This window comes from Peromyscus californicus, unplaced genomic scaffold (genome assembly GCF_007827085.1).
Source record: "Peromyscus californicus insignis strain IS unplaced genomic scaffold, ASM782708v3 Scaffold_4__1_contigs__length_199733344, whole genome shotgun sequence".
Classification (NCBI taxonomy): domain Eukaryota; kingdom Metazoa; phylum Chordata; class Mammalia; order Rodentia; family Cricetidae; genus Peromyscus; species Peromyscus californicus.
In genome coordinates this window covers 175,482,543-175,505,132 of record NW_026294562.1, presented here as the reverse complement: position 1 = coordinate 175,505,132, position 22,590 = coordinate 175,482,543, and the positions used below count along the sequence as shown (strand labels likewise).

At 52.4% G+C, this 22,590-nt stretch overlaps 1 protein-coding gene across 10 annotated transcripts in view; it reads right to left on the bottom strand.

The window, feature by feature from the left end:
- The window catches only part of Trpm4 (transient receptor potential cation channel subfamily M member 4), a 28,001-nt gene extending 5,673 nt beyond the window's left edge, over positions 1-22,328 (bottom strand). For 5 of the 10 annotated variants that reach the window (XR_008212902.1, XM_052712457.1, XM_052712463.1 and 2 more), the window contains exons 1-17: positions 22,179-22,328; positions 21,860-21,930; positions 16,509-16,683; positions 16,077-16,257; positions 15,787-15,950; positions 15,434-15,617; positions 12,450-12,511; positions 12,129-12,320; positions 11,920-12,019; positions 10,068-10,180; positions 9,272-9,616; positions 9,007-9,141; positions 8,108-8,237; positions 7,879-8,024; positions 6,115-6,227; positions 5,772-5,849; positions 1,834-2,250 (exon numbers count right to left, since the gene is read on the bottom strand). Coding sequence is in view for 9 of the 10 variants with exons in the window: in XM_052712457.1 (XP_052568417.1) it covers positions 1,834-2,250; positions 5,772-5,849; positions 6,115-6,227; positions 7,879-8,024; positions 8,108-8,237; positions 9,007-9,141; positions 9,272-9,616; positions 10,068-10,180; positions 11,920-12,019; positions 12,129-12,320; positions 12,450-12,511; positions 15,434-15,617; positions 15,787-15,950; positions 16,077-16,257; positions 16,509-16,683; positions 21,860-21,930; positions 22,179-22,202 (2,630 nt within the window). In the remaining variant the exon portion in view is untranslated. Of the gene's footprint in view, positions 1-1,833; positions 2,251-5,771; positions 5,850-6,114; positions 6,228-7,878; positions 8,025-8,107; positions 8,238-9,006; positions 9,142-9,271; positions 9,617-10,067; positions 10,181-11,919; positions 12,020-12,128; positions 12,321-12,449; positions 12,512-15,433; positions 15,618-15,786; positions 15,951-16,076; positions 16,258-16,508; positions 16,684-17,050; positions 17,141-21,859; positions 21,931-22,178 lie in introns of those variants that run through there. The other 5 variants (XM_052712461.1, XM_052712462.1, XM_052712460.1 and 2 more) reach the window with 5 other exon arrangements.
- Between the last annotated feature and the right edge of the window lie 262 nt (positions 22,329-22,590).

Genomic DNA, 22,590 nt, shown 5'->3' with positions numbered 1-22,590 from the left:
AGAGGGCAGGAGATAAGGCACAAAGACAGGAGACAGAGGACCTGGGAGGAGGGGAAGGGACAGGGAGAGAGGGGAGGGTCTCTGTCCTGGGGAACAGAGGACAGGGAGAGAGGGGAGGGTATCTGTCCTGGGGAACAGAGGACAGGGAGAGAGGGGAGGGTATCTGTCCTGGGGAACAGAGGACAGGGAGAGAGGGGAGGGTATCTCTCCTGGGGAACAGAGGACGGCCTCTGGGTAGAGAGGACTCAGCTGTGGCACATAGGCAAATGGCGGTTTATAAAGGTAAAGGGGAAACAGGTGTTAGGATGAAGTGTGTAATTTTTTTTTTTTTTTTTTTTTTTTTGGTTTTTCAAGACAGGGTTTCTCTGTGTAGCTTTGCGCCTGTCCTGGAACTCACTTGGTAGCCCAGGCTGGCCTCGAACTCACAGAGATCCGCCTGGCTCTGCCTCCCGAGTTCTGGGATTAAAGGTGCGCGCCACCACCACCCGGCGAAGTGTGTAATTTTAATCGGCATGTTAGGTGAACCAAAGGGGGCTCTGATTGCTGGACTTCAGTTCTTTGATAGCTGGACCCTGGGAGTCCGCCTCGGCAGGAGGGATTGGCCAAATAAGGGAATCGTCCTTGGTAGCTAGCTTTAGGAATGTAATCTGGTGGATTTTGGCAAAGCAGAGGGAATGAGAGAAGGGTAAGGCCCGGCAGAGCCACACGCTCAGGTGGGCTAGCGTGTTTCACGTGGTCTATGTAAGGAGTTCCACACCAGCCTGGGCTACGGAGTGAGACCCTGTCTCAGAAAAGGGGGAGAGGGCCCCTAAAACAGACATGGAGAGGTGCATAAATGAAAAATTTGCGGAAGTCAGACGGACAAAGGTTGTAAATCTGATTTGATTGACAGCTTCACGGCACAAAGGCCAGGTATTGCCTAGCACGTCCTCACGGGGGCGCTCACAGCTCCTGGCAGGCAGGCAAACGGGCGAAGCTATGTGGACAGAAATGTAACCGATCCACGTGCCCTTTGACCCACTCCCTTTACACCGGGGATGTAAACTTTTATTTTTTGCAACAATAAAAATTAGAAATAGAAATAACCCAAGTGTCCATCTAGAGGGCACTGGCTTAAAGGATGATTCGCCATTTAGGCTGGAGGTGAGAATGTTTCTCCTTCCCAAGATGCAAAGATTTTTCAGCCCTTGGAAAAGGTTGCTTAATAAAATGTATCAAATACACCCTTAACACTGGCTTTCCTGCAGGCAGCAGGGCCTTGGCCCTGTCTTCTCAGACAATACGTTACACAAAATAAAGCCTGGGACAAACAGAAATATTAGTTTGCTAAACTCACTTATCTCCCTCTCTGTTTGAATGAATTATTCATACTAGGTTACTCTTGTTTCATCCTCACCATGGCCTGGAGGAAGCCTGCCTCCTAGAGTGCCAGCTGAGGGGTGTTTCAGTAAAGGGGAGGTAGCTACCCATCACCCAGGGGAGTAAACCTAGGACCTTGAAAATGTTAGACACTCCACCACTGAGCCACACCGCCAGCCCCTCACTGGGGGATTCTAGGCAGGGGCTCTACCACTGAACCACACCCCAGCCCCTCACTGAGGGATTCTAGGCAGGGGTTCTACCACTGAGCCACACCCCCAGCTCCTCACTGGGGGATTCTAGGCAGGGGCTCTACCACTGAACCACACCCCAGCCCCTCACTGAGGGATTCTAGGCAGGGGCTCTACCACTGAGCCACACCCCCAGCCCCTCACTGGGGGATTCTAGGCAGGGGCTCTATCACGGAGTCATGCCTAACAATCCCTTACTCACTCGTCTGGGCTGCTCACTCACCTGCAACCAACACCTAGCAGGAAGCAGGTGAGCGCCAGCAGGTCGCACTGGTTCCAGATGTCTGAGAGGTAGAGGTGCAGGCGGTGGCGCAGGGGAGCTTTGCCGGGCCCAGGTCCCCCACTGGCCAGGCTACCCCAGCCGCCGCCCAGGCCCTGGCGCAGCTCCTCGCACAGCAGCGTGAAAGCCCAGAAGTACAGCAGCAGCTCGAAGCCACCGGGCGCTGCGGGCTGGAAATCCACCAGCAACACGCGCGCAAACAGCAGCAGGAATAGCAGGTAACTGACCACGTTGCCCAGGAAGGCAGTCACTGGGGCGCCCCAGAAGTGCGACCAGCGCTTGGAGCAGCCGCCACAGCAGCGGGCACGTCCCGGTCGCCGTCGCCTCTCCAGGGCCACCTTCGCTGAGGGCTCCGAAGGCCTGCAAGAGAGCAAGCCTCAGTGACCCCCGAGCCTGGAATGGCTGCCCACCTTGCACGTCTAACTCCACATAGTACCACTTAGCACTCTGGGGACCTGAAGACACAGGCAGACCCAGCACATTGGAGACTGAGGCAGGAGGATTGCCATGTGTTTGATGCCAGCCTGAGCTTTGTGAAGAAACAAAACGAACACCAAAGAAAAACAAATAACAAAGAATAAAACAAAAAAATTGAGCATAAGCCGGGCGTGGTGTGGACCAAATTTTACCCAGCAGAGGCAGGCAGGTCTCTGGGAGTTCAGGCCAGTGCTGTTCACCTAGTCAGTTTCAAGACAGAAAGGGCTCTATAGAGAAACCATGTCTCAAAAACCAACAACAACAAACAAACACAAACACCGAGCACAATATCCTGCTTTAAAAACTGAGAAGGAAACTAGCCCAGAAGACGTGAAGAGGACAAAGCCAGTGAGAAAACACCATGTAGTGTCAGTTCCACACAGGGAAGTTTCTAGAACGTGCCAACCTATAGATAGAGTCAGGAGGTGAGTTCTCAGCTGCCCAGGGATGGGGGCAAGAATGGCAGCTGAAGGGACTGAATTTCTATGCTAGAAGTATATTTAAATTATGCTCTTCCAGAGGACCTGGATTGGATTTGCACACCCACATGGCACCTTACAGCTGTCTATAATTGCATTCTCAGTTGGTTCTACTGCTAGATCTGTGAGCACCGGGCACACACATGGTGTGCAGACACACAGGCGAGCAAAACACCCATACACGTAAAAAAAAGTTAAAAAAAAAAAAGATTTGAGCCAGGGTCTGGTGCACGGCTCTCAGCACACGTATGTTGCTGGAGCCTCAGAGGCAACTAAGGACCTTAGATTTTATTTATTTTATTTTTTAAAGATTTATTTATTTATTATGTATACAGTGTTCTGTCTGCACATATCCCTGCAGGCCAGAAGAGGGCACCAGATCTCATTACAGATGGTTATGAGCCTCCATTGAGAAGAGGCCCCTGTGTGTTTAACACTCTTGGTTTCCTAGTGATCTGTGGGCACAGGGACCTTTGTGCCCCGAACACTCTACTTCTGGCCTTGAGTGGAAATAGCTCATTCTAAACTACTTAATACATCACACAGCATTGTCACCTATTGTTGGAATTAATCCAGGACCAAGGAAAAGGCTCAGCACATACAAGCCTCTGCCACCAGGCTCAAATAGCATGAAATTGATCCCCAAGGTAGGAGAGAACTGGCTTCTACAAGCTGTCCTCTGAACTCCACACCCATGCCGTGGCATGCACCCTGCCCCCACCCCACCCCAACCCCAAAAGCACACACATGCACAAGTTAAAAAAAAAAAAAAAAAAAAAAAAAACGAACTGTGACTTATAAGAAACTTAAGAGGCTGAAGAATTGGCTCAGCAATTCCGAGCACTGGCTGCTCTTCCGGAGGACCTGGTTTGGCTCTGTACCTGAGCGTTCCTGGAAAGATGCTGTCCACAGAGGCCGATGAACTAATAAAGATGGCAGAGACTGGGCAGGATTTGACTGTTACCATCAGATAGCCTTATTTCTATTGGGTTATCTTTAAGCCTGTCTTCAGTACCAGATCTAATATCGTGATAAACAGACACAAATTTTGCAGTGTATTAACGTTATAAAGCCCTATTCGATGGCACCTGAGCCCAGCTGCGGCTCTTCTTCTGCCCTATCTGCTCATTAATGGGTTTTTATTTGCTTGCTTGCTTCTTTTTCAAGACAGAGTTTCTGTGTAGCCATCGCTGTCCCAGAACTTGCTCTGTAGAACCATGTGGTTTTTTTTTTAAATGCCTTGATTTATGGCTTTCTATGTTGTTACTATAAAAACTCCAAGGGGTTGGGGATTTAGCTCAGTGGTAGAGCGCTTGCCTAGCAAGCACAAGGCCTTGGGTTTGGTCCTCAGCTCCGGGGGAAAAAAAAAAAACACAAAACTCCATGAAACTATTTTCACGTTGGAACATAGAACTTAGCTCAGTGATCCCAGGCTTAGGTCATTCATGTCTGGCTCTAGAGTAAGCTATCTCTTATTCCATTTGAGGTGACAGCTGTAAGGGGGTTGTTTGTTTTGGGGTGTGAGTGTGTGTGTGTGTGTGTATATATGTGTGTGTGTGTTGACATTTCCCAATTCCCTTGGCAGCTCAGAACCTTGTATAACTCCAGTTGCAGGGATTCTGACGCCCTCTTCTGGCCTCAGCGCGCAACTGCATTCACATGCATATACCCCACAACACACAAATCTACACAGAGACACATAATTAAAAATAAAATAAAATCTTGTAAGGTGTTTAAAGAGTTAATCCAGCACAGCCTGCCAGTCTTGGAGTCCTCCCCCACCCCAGGGAGTCTGAGTCACCTGAAGGAGTGGGAGAAGCCTCCCCATGCAGCACTCCTGGTCCTCCACATGCATCCTGCGGATGTTCTGACTCCTAACTCAGAAAAGCACTTTTCCTTTTCTATGTCTTTTGTTTGTTTGGATACATGCCAAAGCCTGGCCATGCTCTCCGTGGTGCTCTGGGCCTTCTCACCCATTCTCTGAAGTGCTACCCCGCCCCGATTTCCACCATGCCGATACATGCCAACCTCCATGGCAGAACGGGTTGCTTCCTCTCTCCCTCTACCCGGTCCATTTCTAAATTATTTTATTAACCAGACTAAGAACCCGGCAGGACAGGTGGAGATCGGAGGTCGATGTCTGATGTCTTCCTGGATCGCTTCCCGTCTCATATTTAACACAGGCTTGCTGATTCAGCTACACAGCCTGGCGGGCAGAGCCTCCCAGGCCCAGTGCAGGCATGCACCACCACACCTAGATCTTTACGACAGGGGCTGGGAATCTGAGCTCACTTCCTCACGCTTGAGCAGCAGGCACTGTGGGAATCTCTCCTCACTGTTTTGTTTTGTTTTCCTGCAGGGTTTGTGTTGTTCGTTTGGCCAGGGATGGAACCCAGGGCCTTGAGTAGGCTAGACAAGTACTCAGCCTACGCATACTGAGCCTTGTGATGTCTGATCTTCATGGAGAGCCAGGCGGTGGTGGCGCACACCTTTGATCCCAGCACTCGGGAGGCAGAGGCAGGTGGATCTCTGTGAGTTCAAAGCCAGCCTGGTCTACAGAGTGAGTTCCAGGATATCCAGGGCTACACAGAGAAACTCTGTCTCAAAAAATCAACAACACAAAAGATTGTTTCTCTCCCTCCATCATGGAATCTGGGCATTGAACTCAGGTCTTTTGGCTAATGTGGAAAGCACCTTTACCTGCAGGTCCATCTCACTGGTGCCAAGGACCAAATTTCAAGTCAGTCCCTGAGTGTGGCCTTCTAGCATGCTGAAAACCACTTTGGCGTCTTCATTAGCTCACTGAAGCCGTCCTCTCCTAAACCCCCAGTTCTCCCTGAAGGCCTCACTCCAGTGCCTGACGGGAAGTGGGGCTGACACAGTCCCACGCTGACACCCTCACCCCAGTGCCGAGGTCTCACTCACCCGATGGGACCAGCTCCATTGATGCTGTTGTCCATGTCGAAGTCAGGGTTCTTCTGTGTGGACTCCTCCTCTGACTTCCTGCCATGGGGGGCAGGACACATTTAGAAATACTTGAGAAAGACCCACACTTATTGTACCACACACAGAGCAGAGAGATTAGATGAGTTTCACTGCTGCAGAGCCATGCCTAAAAGCTAGAGAAGTCGCCTATGGAGACACTACAAGCAGTCCACCCGCCCTCATCTTCCAGAACCTTCCCTCCAGAGAATGTTTCCAGGGAAGAGACTCAAGAGGGAGGAATGAGCAGGAAGGAGGGACTGAGCCCAGACCCTAGAGGACTGACCTGAAGGTGATAAGGCTGGTGTAGATGAGGGGAGGGCAGAAGAAGCCGAGGAGCAGGGCCCAGATGGGTGTGGTGCTGTCCATCTCCCCCCACCACCTCTGTGTCAGCAGAGACTGCGGAATGTGGGAATGTTAGAGCTGGACTCTCCACACAGCCCCTAACCCAAGACTCTGACAGGGCACGGAGCAAGCTTCCACATGGGGGTCTCAACTGTTAGAGTTTGGGGGACACTGGGCAGCCTCCTCAGGTTTACCCAGTAGAACGGAACAGCCAACTTTTCTTTCTTCTTCTTCTTCTTCTTTTTTTTTTTTTTTTTTTTTAGTTTTTCGAGACAGGGTTTCTTTGTGCAACAGCCCTGGCTGTCCTCAAACTCTCTCTGTAGATCAGACTGGCCTCGAACTCACATAGATCCGCCTGCCTCTGCCTCCCAAGTGCTGGAACTAAAGGTGTGTGCTACCACTGCCTGACCAGCCAACTTTTCTCTTAATGAGTGTGGTTGTTTTACGTGTCTGGATGTCTGCACACCATTGTGATGGCTAAAGTTATGTTTTGTTATAAAACAAAAATGTTTCAAATTTAGCTCTGAAATTGTGGTAGTGGTCTTATTCTTACCCAGTGGGATCGACACTATGGGCACGGGTGGCCAGTAAGTGAGAAGAGGGAACAGATCCCATAGAACTGGAGTTACAGGTGGTTGTGAGCCGCCACATGGGCGGTAGGACTCAAACTCAGGTCCTCTGCAAGGGCAGCCAGTGCCCTTCACTAGTGAACCATCTCTCCAGGCCCAGAGCAGCCAACTTTTATTGACATTATAGGGCAGAAGATCTGTCAAGCACCTTGCAGGGACCAGATCACTTAACCCCAGAGGCGGAGTATTTTCTCCTTTTCATACACAAGATTGTTCAAAAACAGAGAAAAGCAATCAATAATCAGCAGAGCTGGAATCCATTAAGTTCACCATTGCAGAATGCAGGGGACTCTGGGCAATCATCTGAAATGCCAGCTAAAATCATCTCAATAGGCAATAGCAGGACCTCTTGTTGGGATAAACCAGACTTCCTGTTAGAGTAAACTGGACTTCCTGTTGTGTGGACGGAACTTCACTGAGTGTGGGAATGTCTGAGCTCCCTTCAGATTTCAATTCATGATACTGGTAGTTTTCACAATGTTAGAGCATCAGGAGTGGAGAGAGTCTGGGGAGTGAACAGACTTTCCCACAGGGAAGGGTTTCCTAAACCAAAGCTTGTCTCGACACGGGAGTGGTGAACTGTGGAGGAGCAGAGCTGCAAACAGTGTCAAGCGGGAAGAGTTTCCTGCTGAGTGGCCGCACGGTCTTTGGGAGGGGTGGGATTGCCTGTGGGAACAGAAGGGCTTCCTGTATGAGAAACGGGGCTTCCTGTCAGCAACAATACCGCCTGGGGGCAAAAGTTACAGAAGGCAGGTCTTGCCGTGGTGGCAGGTAGGGTCTTCTTGTGGAAAAACGGACCTCATGAGAGTGAAGGACGTTCTCTAATCCGGGGGTTCTCAGCCTTCCTAACGCTGCGACCCTTTAATGCAGTTCCTCATGTTGTGGTGACCTCCAAATAAAATTATTTTCGTTGCTACTTCATAACTACAAACTTGCTAATGTTATAAATCTTAATGTAAACATTGTAATGTAAATATGTGGCATCTACGAAAGGGCTGTTCGACCCCCAAAGGGGTGGCGACCCACAGGCTGAGAACCACTGTTCTAGGGACAAGTTGTCTGAGTCACATGCTCACCTGTACCCCATCCTGGGCAAAGAACGAACGGGCATCGGCCTGCATGGCAAGCTGAAGGCAGGTGGCCTCTCCCCACAGGGGACAGCGGCGGAGAAGCAGGCGCGCGGCTCGGTCCTCACTGTTGTGGTAACACTCTCCAAAGAGGTCTGGGGATGAGGGTCCGGGTGAGGACGGATGGAAAGAGTGGAGAGGCGCCCGTGCACACCCGCAGTGCCCTTCCCCAACACACCCACACTCATGCTCTCAAACTTGGCTGCCAGGTCTTTCCGCCGGGCCGCCTCCTCGGCCTCCCACTCCAGACGAGCCATCACCCGGAGAAGGAGACACGCCCCAAGGGCCGAGGCCACTGAGTTGGAGCCCTGGAGAGACAGGAAGAGGCCAAGGGTTCACCCAGAGGAGCCGTTAGCAGGGTCGCTGGCCTCACACTCAAACACAGAATAGCTGAGTGGTGGTTGGGAGCACTGGAGGGCTGGGGAAGACAGACAGACAGTCCTGGAAGTAGACAACGGTTGTACACAATGTCATCACTGTTCTTAAAAAAGTTCAGAGTGTAGCCGGGCGGTGATGGCGCACGCCTTTAATCCTAGCACTCGGGAGGCAGAGCCAGGCGGATCTCTGTGAGTTCGAGGCCAGCCTGGTCTCCAAAGCGAGTTCCAGGAAAGGCGGAAAGCTACACAGACAAACCCTGTCTCGAAAAACCAAAAAAAAAAAAAAAAGTTCAGAGTGTGTATGGGGTGTGTCACATGTAGCATTCACGAGGTTGAGGCAGGAGACTCACAGGGTCCAGGCCAGCCTGGGCTACACAGGAAGACCCGGTCTCAGAAGACAAAACTAGGGTGGGGATGGCAGTACCCACTGGTAGGGTGCCTGCCTAGCATGCACAGAGCCTTGGGTTTGATTCCCAACACCACTGAACCAGGGATAGCGGTACATGTTCAAGATGACCCTTGGCTAATATCAAGTTCAAGGCCAGCCTAGGCTATTCACGACCCTGCCGCAAAACAAACAACCGAAAAGGGGAAGAGTGCAGGCTGGGTGAGGTCAGAGGTCAGAGCAGCCTAAGGGATCCTGGGTGTCTGTAAGTGCAGAGGCCAAGGCGAGGATTCCAGAATGAGGATCGGCACTTACCTTCTCCCAGAAGTAAATGGCCATCTGGGCTCTGTTCAACAACAAAGCCCAAATAAGCAGGTCACTCCAGGGCGCTTGTTCAAAGCCGGCATCCGATGATGGTTGCACAGAGGCCCAACCCAAAAGCAGATGAGCCTGAAAGCAAAGAGAAGCAAAACCTGGCCCCACCCCTGGGCTTGCATACCCTCTCAGACACTGCCCTTCCGCATCGTGCTACACCCTCTTTCCAAAGCCCTGTCCCACCGTGAGCCTTGATGGTCCTTACATTCTCTCTGCAGTCCTGGCCCAGCTGGGAGTCTCGGGTATTCCTGGCCGGGTACCTCGGTGCGCATGTTTCTCCCAACAGTGTCCTCAGAACTTGCCCCACATTAGGAGGCCGGGGCTCCACGGCCCCGTCTTTTACAGGTGGGGCTCTGCCGCTGCCACCATGTGACGCCTGGTCCAGAAGACTGCGGATGAGTGAGTTAGGGGACACCGCACTGTAGAGCTGGGCCAGGCGCACGGGGGTCAGGAAGTGTCCCAGGCTAAGGCCGTGGGAAATGAGCAAGCGTACAAACTCAGGCCGGTCATTCAGCAGAGCATCCATGAGAGAGGCCTCCAGGTGGAAAGACTGTGAGGGGAAGGGATGGGACCATGACAAGCCAATACAGACCTGTGAACTCAGGGGCCGAGGACAAGAGACCCAGGCACAGTGCCGCAGCGAAGTGACTGGTGAATGGGTGGACGGGTGAGTAAGGGAGGGGATGGGCTGATGGATGGGCAGATGAAAGGAGCCATGGGTGGATGGATATATGGAATAGGTTGGTGGGTGGAGGGTGGGAGTGGGTAAGTAAATTAAGTTATTGGTGGGTGGGTGGACGGACAGCATGAGTGGGTGGATAACGAAGGTGATGGATGAATGGTTGGGTACAAAGGGAGTCAAGGGACAACCAGAGGTAAGGACAGTCGGGGGAAGACTGGACAGATCCCAGTGGAAGGCAGGACCAGGTGAACAAGAAGTCAGCCAGGAAGGAAAGTGAGGCCGGCTGCAGTGTCTTCAGCCCCTGGCCCCAACTCCTCACCCGCCACTGGATGTCCCCGCGGAAAAGTTCACTTTGAGCAATGTCCACACGGTTCCAAGCTACAGCCAAACGCAGTTCATCCAGGTACGCTGAGGCCTCAGAGCTCCCACAGGCTGGAAGGATGAGAGGGGAAGGCGGCGTCTCAGGGGAAAGATGGGAACATCCGGCGGATGTCCACTTTGGTGTTCCTTCATCTATAAAACTGGAGTCACAGTGGACCTCTTGACAGCAATGTTAACATTGACAAGAAGTAGTTCCAAATGGTGGCAATCTTCAGCTTGTCCAGTATTCCCTAAGGTTGATGGCTGGGCCAACAGAGGTCCAAAGAGGGGCAGGACCACACAACTTCCCATATCATTTTGAAAAACAAAAATGTGAGAGTGGACTTACTACCATTCTTGTACTTTTTCCAAAGTAGCAAGAGAAAGTAAGCTCTTGCTGATCCACGGATGGATGGGTAAAGGGATGGGTGGAGATGATGGTGGTGGGTAGGTTGGAAGAGGGATTGGTGAGCAGATGGATAGATGAATGAAGACTTTGGTGGACCAGTGGATGGATGGCCCCTTAAAAAATTCCCTGTACCTTAACTTGGCATCATTTAAGGCAAGAGCCTCCCGCCCCTACCCTGCTTGCTCACCCTGTACCACATCATCTTTCTTGAGGCCAAATTGCTCAGCAAGGCAAACCCTCAGGATCCGCCCATCAATCCCTGAGCCACCATGCCATGCCTCCCATCCAGTCCCCATGGCCACAGCACATTTCAAGTGCCACAGCCATGCTCAATGTGACTGCAGTCTCATGGTCTCATCTCTCCTAGCCAGACTGCCCTGCCCACTCACAGGGGCTTCTCCAACATAGGCTGGTCTTGGTGCCCCCACCCCTGCTTCTCAGGGGAAAGTCCTGGCCTGCAACTCCTCGGCTGGTAGGGTCTGTATCCCTTGTTGTTCTTGACTACAGCTCTTTGCCATATATAAACTATTAGGTTCTTCTCTCCTCAGAAATATTCCATGCTAGAGACCACATCACACAAACCTAAATCCTCAGCCACAGAAAGCCACTAGCTGAGGAACTAGCACAAGTTACTTTCCTCACTCTGAGCCTCAGCCAGCTGCAGTGGTCACACCAGCCTCTTCAGCCAGCTAGCTTCCAACCCACACCCACTAGCACATCTCACAGAGTGGTGAGATTTAAGATGAATGGAAAGATGAATAAGTGGATAGAATTGTTGATGGATATGTCAATGACTAGTTAAAGGACTGGTGGGTGGTTAATAATTAAAGGTGGACAGATGCATGGGTGAATGTATGGATGGACAAGTGAGTGGGTGGGTAGGTGAATGAGTGAATTCATGGCTAGATGGTTGTATAGATGGACAGAGAGACAGGTAGGTGGATGGGTGAATAGATATATAAGTGGATGGATGAATGAATGGACAAGTAGATGCGTGGATGGGTGGGTGGATGGATGCATGGATGGATGGACGGATGGATGAATGCACGGGTATATGGATGGATAGGGGATGGGTAGGTAGATGGATGGATAAGTGGGTGGTAAATGGTTGGGAGGCTAGATGAAAGACAGATAGGTGAAGGAAAACAGATGGAAGAATGAAGGATGAATGGAGTGGTGGGTAGATGAAGATATGAAGAGATTAATGGACTTATGGATGAGTGGATCCAACAGGGAAGTGGTGTTTGAAAACAGTGAAAGTGTCTGGGGAAAACTGTCCAACATCATCAAGCAGAAACCAAAAGGCAAAAGATGAAACACCAAGGGGTGTGGCCTTAGGCTTAGAGGAGGGAGGAGAGAGGGCCACCAAACATCTGAGGACAGTGTGGGAAGCCCATCCTACCATTCACAAGCGCCCTCAAAACGATAGTCTCAAACTCCTCAGAGCCGTCTTCCGATGAATAGATCGTCAGTAGCTCCTTTCGGGTCATGATCCTCTCTACCTGCAGAACACAGAACTCTAGTGCCCAGCCAAGACCTGTGGTCCCACTACCCTTAGGGCCTGCCAGCCAGGGTGCCCGGCTCTTCCCGCTTGGTTCCACAATGCCATACCTGGGCCTGCAGGACCTCAGGGTCTCCCTTAGGGAAGTATCGCTTAATGCGATCTCGGGCTTCGCCTCGCCTCAGTCCCCCACTCCCTGGGGCCAGAGTATCTTCCAGGGTCTCCACCAGGCAGTCTGCAGCACCCCCAGAGCCAGCCACCAAGAGGCAGGGGAGCTGAGCCTGAGTGGCATCCTCTATCCGCTTCAGGAACAAGGGGAGAGCTAGTCAGGGTCCAGTCCTCCAGTCCCTGTATCCCTGAGATTCTGGACCAGAGAGTCCTGGCCCTCAGCTCTCCTCCCACCTCAGACACAAGCATGCAGCTCCAGTTACCTTCAGCATCTTCTCATCACCATCGATGAGAAGAAGCAGTACAGGGATGTCAATTCCAGTCCCTGGGAGAAAGGGGAACATGGTCACCTTCTATCAGCCTTTGCTGGGCATGGGAAAGAATTGCATTTCTCAGCAGTCCCAGGGCAGACAGTGACCTTGGCTCAACCTTGTGGCCAGTACTCATGGGAATTGTCATTCTTCTTATTCTTTAAACAAAAATTTGAAAATTTGGCTGGGCGGTGGTGGCGCACGCCTTTAATCCCAGCACTCGGGAGGCCGAGGCAGGCGGATCTCTGTGAGTTTGAGGCCAGCCTGAGCTACAGAGCGAGTTCCAGCAAAGGCACAAAGCTACACAGAGGAAACCTGTCTCAAAAAAACCAAAAAAAAAAAATGTATTACATTTATATTATATTATATTATATTATATTATATTATATTATATTATATTATATTATATTATATTATTATATTATTATATTATATTATATTATATTATATTATATTATATTATATTATATTATATTATATTATATTATATTGTGTTAGGGGGATGGTGCTCACAAACAGGTAGAGGTCAGAGGACAATCCGCAGGAGTCTATTCTCTCCTGATTTGCAGGTCCTGGGATAGACAGCAGGTGACTTTACTTGGTGAGTCACCTCACTGGCCTGGAAACACTGTCATTCTCCGTGAACTTTGAGGTGGGAAGGAGATTTTATGGGTCTTATTACTAATATGTGTTCTGTATGGTGTGTGTGTGTGTGTGTGTGTGTGTGTGTGTGATCATGGAGATGAGAACAGGTGTGCATGTGCCATGGTGTCTGGGTGGAGCTCAGAGGACAAGCTCAGGCCCTCACCCTCCACCCTGTTTTGGAGAAGGGTCTCTTGGTATAGACACCCCTGCACAGTGCATACACCAAGCTAGCTGTCTCCGTCACCTGTCCCACCATAGGGGAGCTGGGATTGCAGATGTGTGCTGCTGCAGCCAACTTGATATGAACCCCAGGGTCCTCACTCTGGCAGAGCAAGCACTTTCTCTGCCCGTCATTTCCCAGCGTCCTCATCCCACCCCCAGATTTTTTAAGACAAAGTCTCATGCATCCCGGTCTGGCTTCAAACTCACTATGGAACCAAGGATTTCTGACCCTCCTGCATTCCCCTCTTGAGTGCTGGGGACGACATCTCAGCACCAGTGCCAGAAGTCAAGGGCGGTGCCACCTAACTTCAGAAGGGAGGGGAGCTTGGAACCTGGACTCTTGGCTCCTGAGTCGCTCTTTTGATTGGCTAACTACTCCAAAGCCCAGCGAGGTGAAGGTTCAAGGAGCAAAGGAAGGAAACAGAAATAGACGGACAATCTCAGCACCATACAAATATCAAGGAAATCCAACAGTGAAAGCATAAAGGTGATCGGGTGGCGATTCCACCCCCAGCGAAATAAGGCCCGGGGTCTGACGGCCAGGCTTCCACCACCCACCCTGAGCTCTGGGCTGAAGAAATAACACAAGGAAAGGAGGCAGTTCAATTTAAATGTGTGTTTTCTTTTCTTGTTGCTGTCGTTGGTTTGGGTTTTAGGGGATAGGATGTCCCTCAAGCCCAGGCTGGCCTCAATCTCATGATCCTCCTGCTTCAGGCTCTTAAGTGCTGGGATCACTGGTGTGAGTCACCACATCCAGCTAAAACTATATTCTCTCTTTCTTAAATTAAACTTATTTCATGTGTATACGTGTGTAAGTCAGATGGCAACCTGCAGGAACTGATTCTCCCTTTGCACCATGTGGGTTTCCGGGATTAAATCCCAATCCCCAGGTTTAGCAGCAAGTGCCTTCCACCTGTTGAATTATCTCACTGGCCCCACAATCACACATTCTTGTTAAAAGTGAAAACTGCCACAAAGTAATAGAGAGCAATTGTGCTGTTTTGAATAAGCGTGCCCCCACAGGCTCATATATTTTGATGCTTAGTCACCAAGGAGCGGCACTATCTGAGAAGGATTAGGAGGTGTGGCCCTGCTGAAGGAAGAGTGTCACTGGGGTGGGCTTTTAGGTTGCATGTGCTCTAGCCAGGCCCAATGTCCCTGTTCTTCCTACCACCCGAGGCTCTGGAGGTAGAACTCAGTTTCTTCGCCAGTACCATGTCTGTCTGCATGCTGCCATGCTCCCCTCCATGATGATGGTAGACTAGGCTTCTGAAATTGTAAGCAAGCCCCTAATTAAATGCTTTGTTTGTTTGTTTGTTTATGGTTTTTCCGAGACAGGGTTTCTCTGTGTAACTGGAACTCACTTTGTAGACCAGGCTGACCTCAAACTCATAGAGATCTTCCTGATTCTGCCTCCTGAGTGAATAATTTAAGCTGAAAGAGATTTTTAATCTTCTTATAAGAATAAAATGTTAGCCGGCCAGTGGTGGCTCATGCCTTTAATCCCAGCACTCGGGAGGCAGAGGCAGGTGGATCACTGTGAGTTCGAGGCCAGCCTGGTCTACAGAGCGAGATCCAGGACAGGCTCCAAAGATACACAGAGAAACCCTGTCTCAAAAAAGTCACTATATATATGGTGTATGTGTGTACATATGTGTCTCTGTGTATATGTGCCTATGAGTGTCATGCCTAAAGAGACCAGAAGAGGAAGCTGGACCCCCTGGAGCTGGAGTTGCGAGCTCCGCAAAGATGGACCCCAGGTCCTTTGTAAGAGCAGCAAGTGCCATCTCTTAACTACTGAGCCATCTCTTCACCCTCCTCTTTCTGTCCATTAAATTAAATTTATTTATTTTTTATTGAGAAAAGGTCTTTTTTGTAGCTCCTGGAACTCCCTGTGCCATCCAGGCTCACAGAGATCCGCCTACCTCTGCCTCCCGAGTGCTGGAATTAAAGGTGTGCGCCGCCATGCCCAGAATGGACAAGACTCTTAACAGAAAAGCTGCCCAATCTTGAGAACACCTGGCCAGTGGGGTCCTGTGTGCTGCCTCCTGAACACAAATCCCACTCACCTCCCACTCCAGTCTTCTGCTGAGCCACATAGGACTCAAACCGAAGGCGGAAACGGTTCTCACCGCCCAGGCGGCCATGAGTGCCGTCGTCCACCAAGAAGAAGGCAGAATAGTTGTAGTCCAGGGGGAACTCAACTCCATCCTCAGGATCACCACGCCATCTGTACCTCGCAGGGAATGAGCCCTGAGGACAATGCCACACAGAGAAGTCTTTAGAAAGAGACAAAACGCTCCCCGACAGACCTGGAGGACCAGACCCTGCCCTCCTCCCTCAGACCCAAGGATCTTCCCCAGCCCTCCTCCCTCAGACCAGCACTCCCGGTCAGGGTCTCTTCTCGGACTCCCATTCCTACCTTAGGGTTGATCAGCATATCTCTGTTCCGGACCACACCCCAGGGGGCTACACCCATGGCAACCACCTTGCTGCCCCCGGTGCTTGCCATCTGGTGATCCCTCACAGCCACACCCACATGGCGGCCTATGCCTGTGTGCAATCCCCCTGTCACAATCCAGGCCCCTATGTAAGACGGAGAGAGGGACAGAGTGGAAAAGAGTGAGGCGTGGAAATGGGAGCAATGCCCTCCAACCCGGGCAACGGCAGGGCCAAGGCCCAGGAGCCATGGCCCCCAAGCCCTGTGGTCACCTGTGCTCTGGGCAGCTCGCACCAGCCCACGACGCAGAAGGTCCTGCAGCCAGGTCTGGAGCACGGGGCCCCCCGAGCCCCCCAGTACTGACACCACCAAGTTTGGGGCACGAAAGCCCCAAGAGCGGGTGACGAGACTGTACACAGTGGCCGGATCTGTGCGGTCAGACAGCCGGAGGAACTGTGGACACAGGAGGAAGAGACGCGTGGGGGACAGAGAGACAGAGACAACCGGGGACAGACCCAGAGAGGGGGGGAGACAGAGACCCAGAGAGAAGCAGACAGACAGACAGACTGGGAAGCAGCAAGGACCTAGAGAGAGAGAGGGACAGGCACTTAGAAGCACCCAAGAACAGGGTGGGCCAGCTGGGAGACACATTCAGCCATTGTCCCGGCCCCACCCTCCTGGCGGCCCAGACATGCAGGCCTCACGTTGCTGGGCCTTCTGCCAGAATACATGAAGTCCAGGTCGCCGTAGGCATCCGTGGGCTTCTCGGTAGTGTGTTCATCACTGCTCCACTCCGAAACTACAGCTGCCCCAAAGGCATCCTCCACAGCCACGGACGGGTGGACATCCCGAGGTCTCCCACACTGGCACAAGGTCCCTCTGGGGGCATGAGGGTGGAGCATGAATCCTGGGTGTCCCCACTGACTCCACCCTGTACAAATGTCCATATCCTGTCCACATGGACCCTGCATCCCCGGAGACAGGCCACAGCAAACCCAGTACTGGCTTTGACTACCGGGGAAGTGACTGAGGGGAAGACCCCTAGAGCCATGCTTCATCCCAAATAAGCCAGGACAGGGAGACTGGCCTGCAGGATCAGAATCAAGAATGGCAGACGACCATTGACAGGTACCCCAAAAGATGACATACACTATGAAACCGAAAATTTAAAACAGAAAAAAAATTGTAAAGATTCAACAACAAAAAGCTGGGTGTGGTGGTTAATGCCTTGAATCTCAGCACTCACTCAGGTAGGTGCATTTCTGTGAGTTCAAACCGGCCTGGTCTACAGAGTGAGTTCCAGGACAGCCAGGGCTACACAGAGAAACCCTGTCTCAAAAACAAAACAAAACAAAACAAAAAAATGATTCAAAGTTTGGCTACCAGAGGATGAAGCCATTGTGCGGTTGGGGCAAGCATCTCCACCTCTCTGAGACTAAATTTCTTCCTCCAATACAAGATATAGTAAAAGCTCCTAGGAACTCAGAGGAGCCCAGAAAACCAGGAAGTGTTTCCTGAAGTGAGACTAGCAACCAGCCCCGGGCTGGAGACCGTGAACTCTAAACAGCTTTAAATGGCCTAGAATTACAGAGCAGGAAAGTCAAGACTTTTCCAGTGTTCCCTGACTGCAAGGGGGGTGCCCTGCGGGTGCTGGCCTGGCTTCCCTTCAGCCATCCCTCAGGCAGAAAGGCAGGAGCAGCGGCTGAGCCCAGGAAGTGATGGCTTCATTCACTGTTCAGCATATCCCAGTACAGTCGTCCCCTGCCTCTTTCCTTCTCGTTCTGAGAAACAGGCAACAGATGATGGTTTCCATGTCTGGTCTCCTAGATACAGTGTTTCCCCTCTAAATAAGGCCACCGTGGGCTGGAGAGACGGCTGGGGATTAAGAATGCATGCAGAGGCCCAAGTTGGATTCCGGTACCCACATGGCAACTCACAACCATCTGTAACGCCAATCCCAGGGGATCCTGGCCATCTCAGGCACCGTACAGGCACACGGCAGACAAACACAAGCAGGCAAAATGCCCACATAGGTAAAATAAATAAAAATCATAAATATACAAGTGTCCCTTGTACTAAGCTAAACTGTCGCCTTAGTTTCCAAAAGCAAGGAGTAGGGACTGGGGGAAACCATAGCTAAGTCTCCTTGGCCCTGACTCTAAAAGGCATTCAAATAGTGGGGCTCACCTGCAGTTTCAGAAGTTAAGCGAGTTGCTGACTCAGGAGTGGGACTTTTCTTTTCAGGGCTGGCTTCAAACTTACTATAGCCAAAGCTGATCACAAATTATTTCTTCTCATATATTTATTTATTTTTGATCCTCCTGCCTCAGCCTCGAGAGTTCTGGGATTACAGGTGTGCACTACCATAGCAGGCTTATTTTAGGGCAGAGGACGGAGCCCAGGGTTGAGGGCATGCTAGGCAAACATTCTAACTGAGCCAAAGCCCCAAGCCCTCTTGGGGCTGGTTTATCTTAATTTTTTTCTTTCTGACAGGGTTTCTCTGTCCTGAAACTCGCTCTGTAGACCAGGCTGGCCTCGAACTCACAGAGATCTGCCTCTGTGTCCTGAGTGCTGGGATTAAAGACGTGTACTACCACCACCTGGTATCTAAAATGTTTTTCTATTTTCTCCATATGAATATTTGCCTCCATGTGTCAGTGCCCACATACATGCGTGGTGCCTGTGGAGGCTGGAAGAGGGTGTTGGATTCTCAGGACTGGAGTTAAAGATGGCTGTGAGGCATCATGTGGGTGCTGGGAACTGAACTTAAGTCCTCTGCCAGAGCAGCCAGTGCTCCTAACCACTGTGCCATCTCTCCAGCCCCCATTCTTTGATTTTTGAGAGCCCAAGTTGGTCTAAAACTAGCTTTATAGCCCAGGCCGACCCTGAACCTCTGATGCTCCTGCTCCACCGCCTGAGTGCTGAGAACACCAGCACACCTTAAGCACCTACTGTAAGGACCAGTTTTACAGATGTGCTGATGCAGGCCATGCTAGTAGATCATGCTCAGGACACACATCAGGTCGGTGCCTACGGCCTGTTGTCTTCCCGCAGCTGCAATAAACCTCCTCCTCCTCTAATGCCAAGGAACCCTGGTATGCCTCAGTTTCCCCCACTTGATCCAATTACCCATTTGGACCTCATTCTTGGGCCTCCCCCTTGTTCCCTCTACTAGTCAGAATGTCTACATGGAACATTCTGGAGCACCTAGCCCCAAGGGGTCTATTGTCTACATGGGACTCCTTATAACCTAATTGAACAAGTCAAAATAAACTCAGGGGAAAAAGTGCTTGCCTTGAGAGCATGAGGACCTGAATTCTGACCTTAGGACCCATAAACATGGGTGTGATGGTGAACAGTTGTTAGCCCAGTGCTGGGGAGGAGGAGACAGGAGGTTCCCTGGGGCTCACTGGCCGGCCGGCCTAGCCAGGTCACCCCAAGCTAGTGAGAGACACTGTCTCAATAAACACGGTAGATGGTGTGTGAGGACCACCACCCGAGGTTGTCCTCCAGCCCCTGTATCCACGTGCACACATTTGTACCTGCGCTCGGGAGCACACACAAAATAACATCCAAGGAAACCTCAGTCTCCCATCACAGTTCACAGCTCAGGGTTCTGTCACCAGTACTGTCTCCATTCTCAACATGGACAGTGAGCACTGTCACCCCAGGAGAAAGGTCTGGTCACCCGGCGCTGGCAATGTTTCCTGTGCCTGCCTGCCTGCCCCCTGACATCTTGCTCTGTGTGGCTGTGAGGCACAATGGTGCTATTCAGGTGTCGTCTCACCGTCAGAAGGTGGCTGGCTGCCGTGGAATGCACCCACTCTGGAAACCTTGGCCTGATCCTCCCTCTCCCCAAAGCCCAACCGCCATGGTGGCTTCCTCTTCCCTTTGCTGCCCTCAGAGCACCTAAAAGCCATGCTCTCCTGGCTGTCCTTCATGACTCTCTATCTAGCCCAAGGCCGGCAGGAGCCACGAGAGAAAGTTAAGAAGCTTCCGGGAAAGGAGGTGGACAGCAGTGGCTAGCACTCGTCCTTAAGGCAGTCAGAGATTGGACGGGCGGGTAGGTGGGCGTTTTGGTTTTTATCTTTTTTGATGCATGTCTGTCTGCCTGGGTACCATGTATGTGCAGGGCCTGTAGAAGCCAGAGGAGGAAGTCAGATCCCCAGGAACTGGAGTTACAGATGTTTGTGAGCCGCCCTGTGGGTGCTGGGAACTGAGCAGCCAGTGCTCTAAACCACCGAACCAGCCCCTCCCAGGTTTTTTTTTTTTTTTTGATAAGGTCTGCTTCTGTAGCTCAGGTTGACCCAGACCTTCAGTGATGTCCCTGACTCAGTCTCCTGAGTGCTAGAATGACAGGCGTGGACAGACACACGGGGTGGGGGGGGGGAGTTTTTGGGGTTTGGGTTTTGGTCCTGGGAATGGAACCCAAAACGTGCTAAGTACATGTGCTTCACTGAACTTCAGCCTAAGCCCAGACACAGATGTTTTAAACTTTTCCGTGCAAGAAGGAGGGAGGAGGGAAAGAAAGCTGGCCGGGAAGTGGCCTTTGCAGTTCCCTCTTCTGCTCGCACGGTTTCAATTTCCACCCATAGCGGGGATCTCTCAGACCCCAGTGTGAGCCTCAGCCTTCTGCTAAGTACCAGTTGGGTCCTCACCCTCCCCACCCCGCTTCCCAAGGCCCAGCGTGTACCCAGACGCAGGGGCTGCACTCATCGTCTGTTTTCAAACCTGCTTGTTCTCCTGTGACGACTGTGTCCCCCCTGTACTCCAGTCTCCAGGTGGCATGCCCAGGAGCCACCCGCCCATCAGTCCTGGCCCCCAATGTCCACTCTCAGCTTCCTGACCTCCTAGCCATCCTCACACAGTTCCCACAGAGCCTGCCCAGCCCCCAAAGCCCCACACTCGGGTGGCCTGTGAGTGCCCAGGAGGTCTGGCACCAGCCTCCTCACCCATGACAATGTTCTTTACACCCTGAACTCTGCTCTGTCTTCAAGTCACATCGGGCTGTCGTCAGGGAGGACTTCGAACATGCAGTTCCAAGGCCCAGGGCCACCTCCAAGCACCACACTGCAACACCTCCTCAATGACACCTGTACCCATCAGCTCCCAGCTCCCACGACTTCTGTCACCCTGCCTGTTCCTTTGCCATCAGTAAACCAGTCTGTGTGTTTGTTTACACATTCTCCCATCCCACCACGGTGGGACAACGGGCCCCCGAAAAAGGCACACTAAGGAAAAGAGATGACTACCCCAGGCCAAAAGCCCACCCTGAGGGAAGATTTAAAGCTGGACCCATCGAGGGAGGCCACGGACGAAGCTGGGAGGCCCTACGGGGCTCGCTTGTGTCCCCTGCCACCCACAGCACAGCACGCAGTGGTAATTGCCCTCTTCTCGTGGGAGTTGCGGATATTTCCGGGTGTTTATTAGATGGTGGGCAGAGTTCCAGAACCGTCCCGAAGTGACCTTGTTTGGTTTGCACAGCAACCTCGGGAGGGAGGAGCTCTGTGCCCAGGTGACAAGCGTGGCCCAAGAAGGGAATTACTATCCCAAAGCCGCAGAGCTCTGTTCGGCTGGCATGGCTATGCTCGCCTATGCTCGCCTATGCTCGCCGGGCCAGCATGAGTCCAGGGATGCCACAGAGAGCCAAAGCAGACAGAGACAAAGTGACACAAAGAGGGACACATGGACGAGACACAAAGACACGGAATGGATCCCTGAAGCGTTTACACGCTCCCCCACCCGCGGCTAGGGGGAGAATGCAGAATCCGAGGTGTACCCTAGGCAGAGTGGCCCAAAACAAGGGCAGGGAAGGGTCTGTCTGAGGTGGAGGCGGGAAAAGGTCTTGGTGGGCGGGGCCTGTCTGTGGTGGGCGGGGTCTGTCTTGCTGGGCAGAGAAGGGTCTGTCTGTGGTGGGCAGAGAAGGGTCTGTCTGTGGTGGGCAGGCCTTGTCGGCGTTGAGTAAGGCGAGTCCGGTCTGTGGGGAGGGAGCCTGTCTGCAGCGGGCAGGGCCCCCGAACCTGTGCTGCCAGCTCAGCAGCCCCGAACTGCTCACCCCGAATCATCGCAGAGGTCCACTATGAACGTCGTGCACACTTTCTTCCTGAAGATCTTAGGGATCCAGCTCTGAGAACCGGAACAAGAAGGGCAGGGCGAGGACCCGGGTCAGACCCACGGGATGCGAAGACAGCCCCGCGCGCCCCCGGGGACACCTTGGGAACTCCAGTGTCCTCCTCCCGCAGGCTCAGCCGGGACCCCAAGCCGCTCCTCGGTCTGGGAACCCCTGGCCCAGCGCCCGCCGCATCCCACCCGTCCCGGCGGGGCTGGCGCCGCCCCTCGAACCCGCTCACACCCAGCCCCGCGCTGTGCCATACCTGCTCCTTCTCCAGCCCCACCATGCTGCTGCCGCCGCAGCCCCTGGGGCTCCGTGTATTTCCTCCCAGCAGCCGACCCGCCCGACCAAACCGGATCCGCAACTTCGCAGCCTAGCCCGGGGCGGGGAGCCCTGGGGAACACGTCACGGGAGGCGGGAAGAGGGCGGTCTGCGAGGCGGAGGAGGGACCGACTGGGCTGCCTAGACGGGGGTGGGGTCGGGTAGGGGGACCAAAGACCCGGACTCGGAGGACAGAGCCAGCAGAGGAAGGAAGGAGACAGAGCGGGCCGTGGGAGAAACACAGACTCAGAGGACAGAGACTGCGAGAAAGATCCAGAGAGAGAGAGACCCAGAGAGGTGGGGTGGGGAGGGAGGCAGAGACCCCGAGAGAGAGGGGGACAGGCACAGTGAGA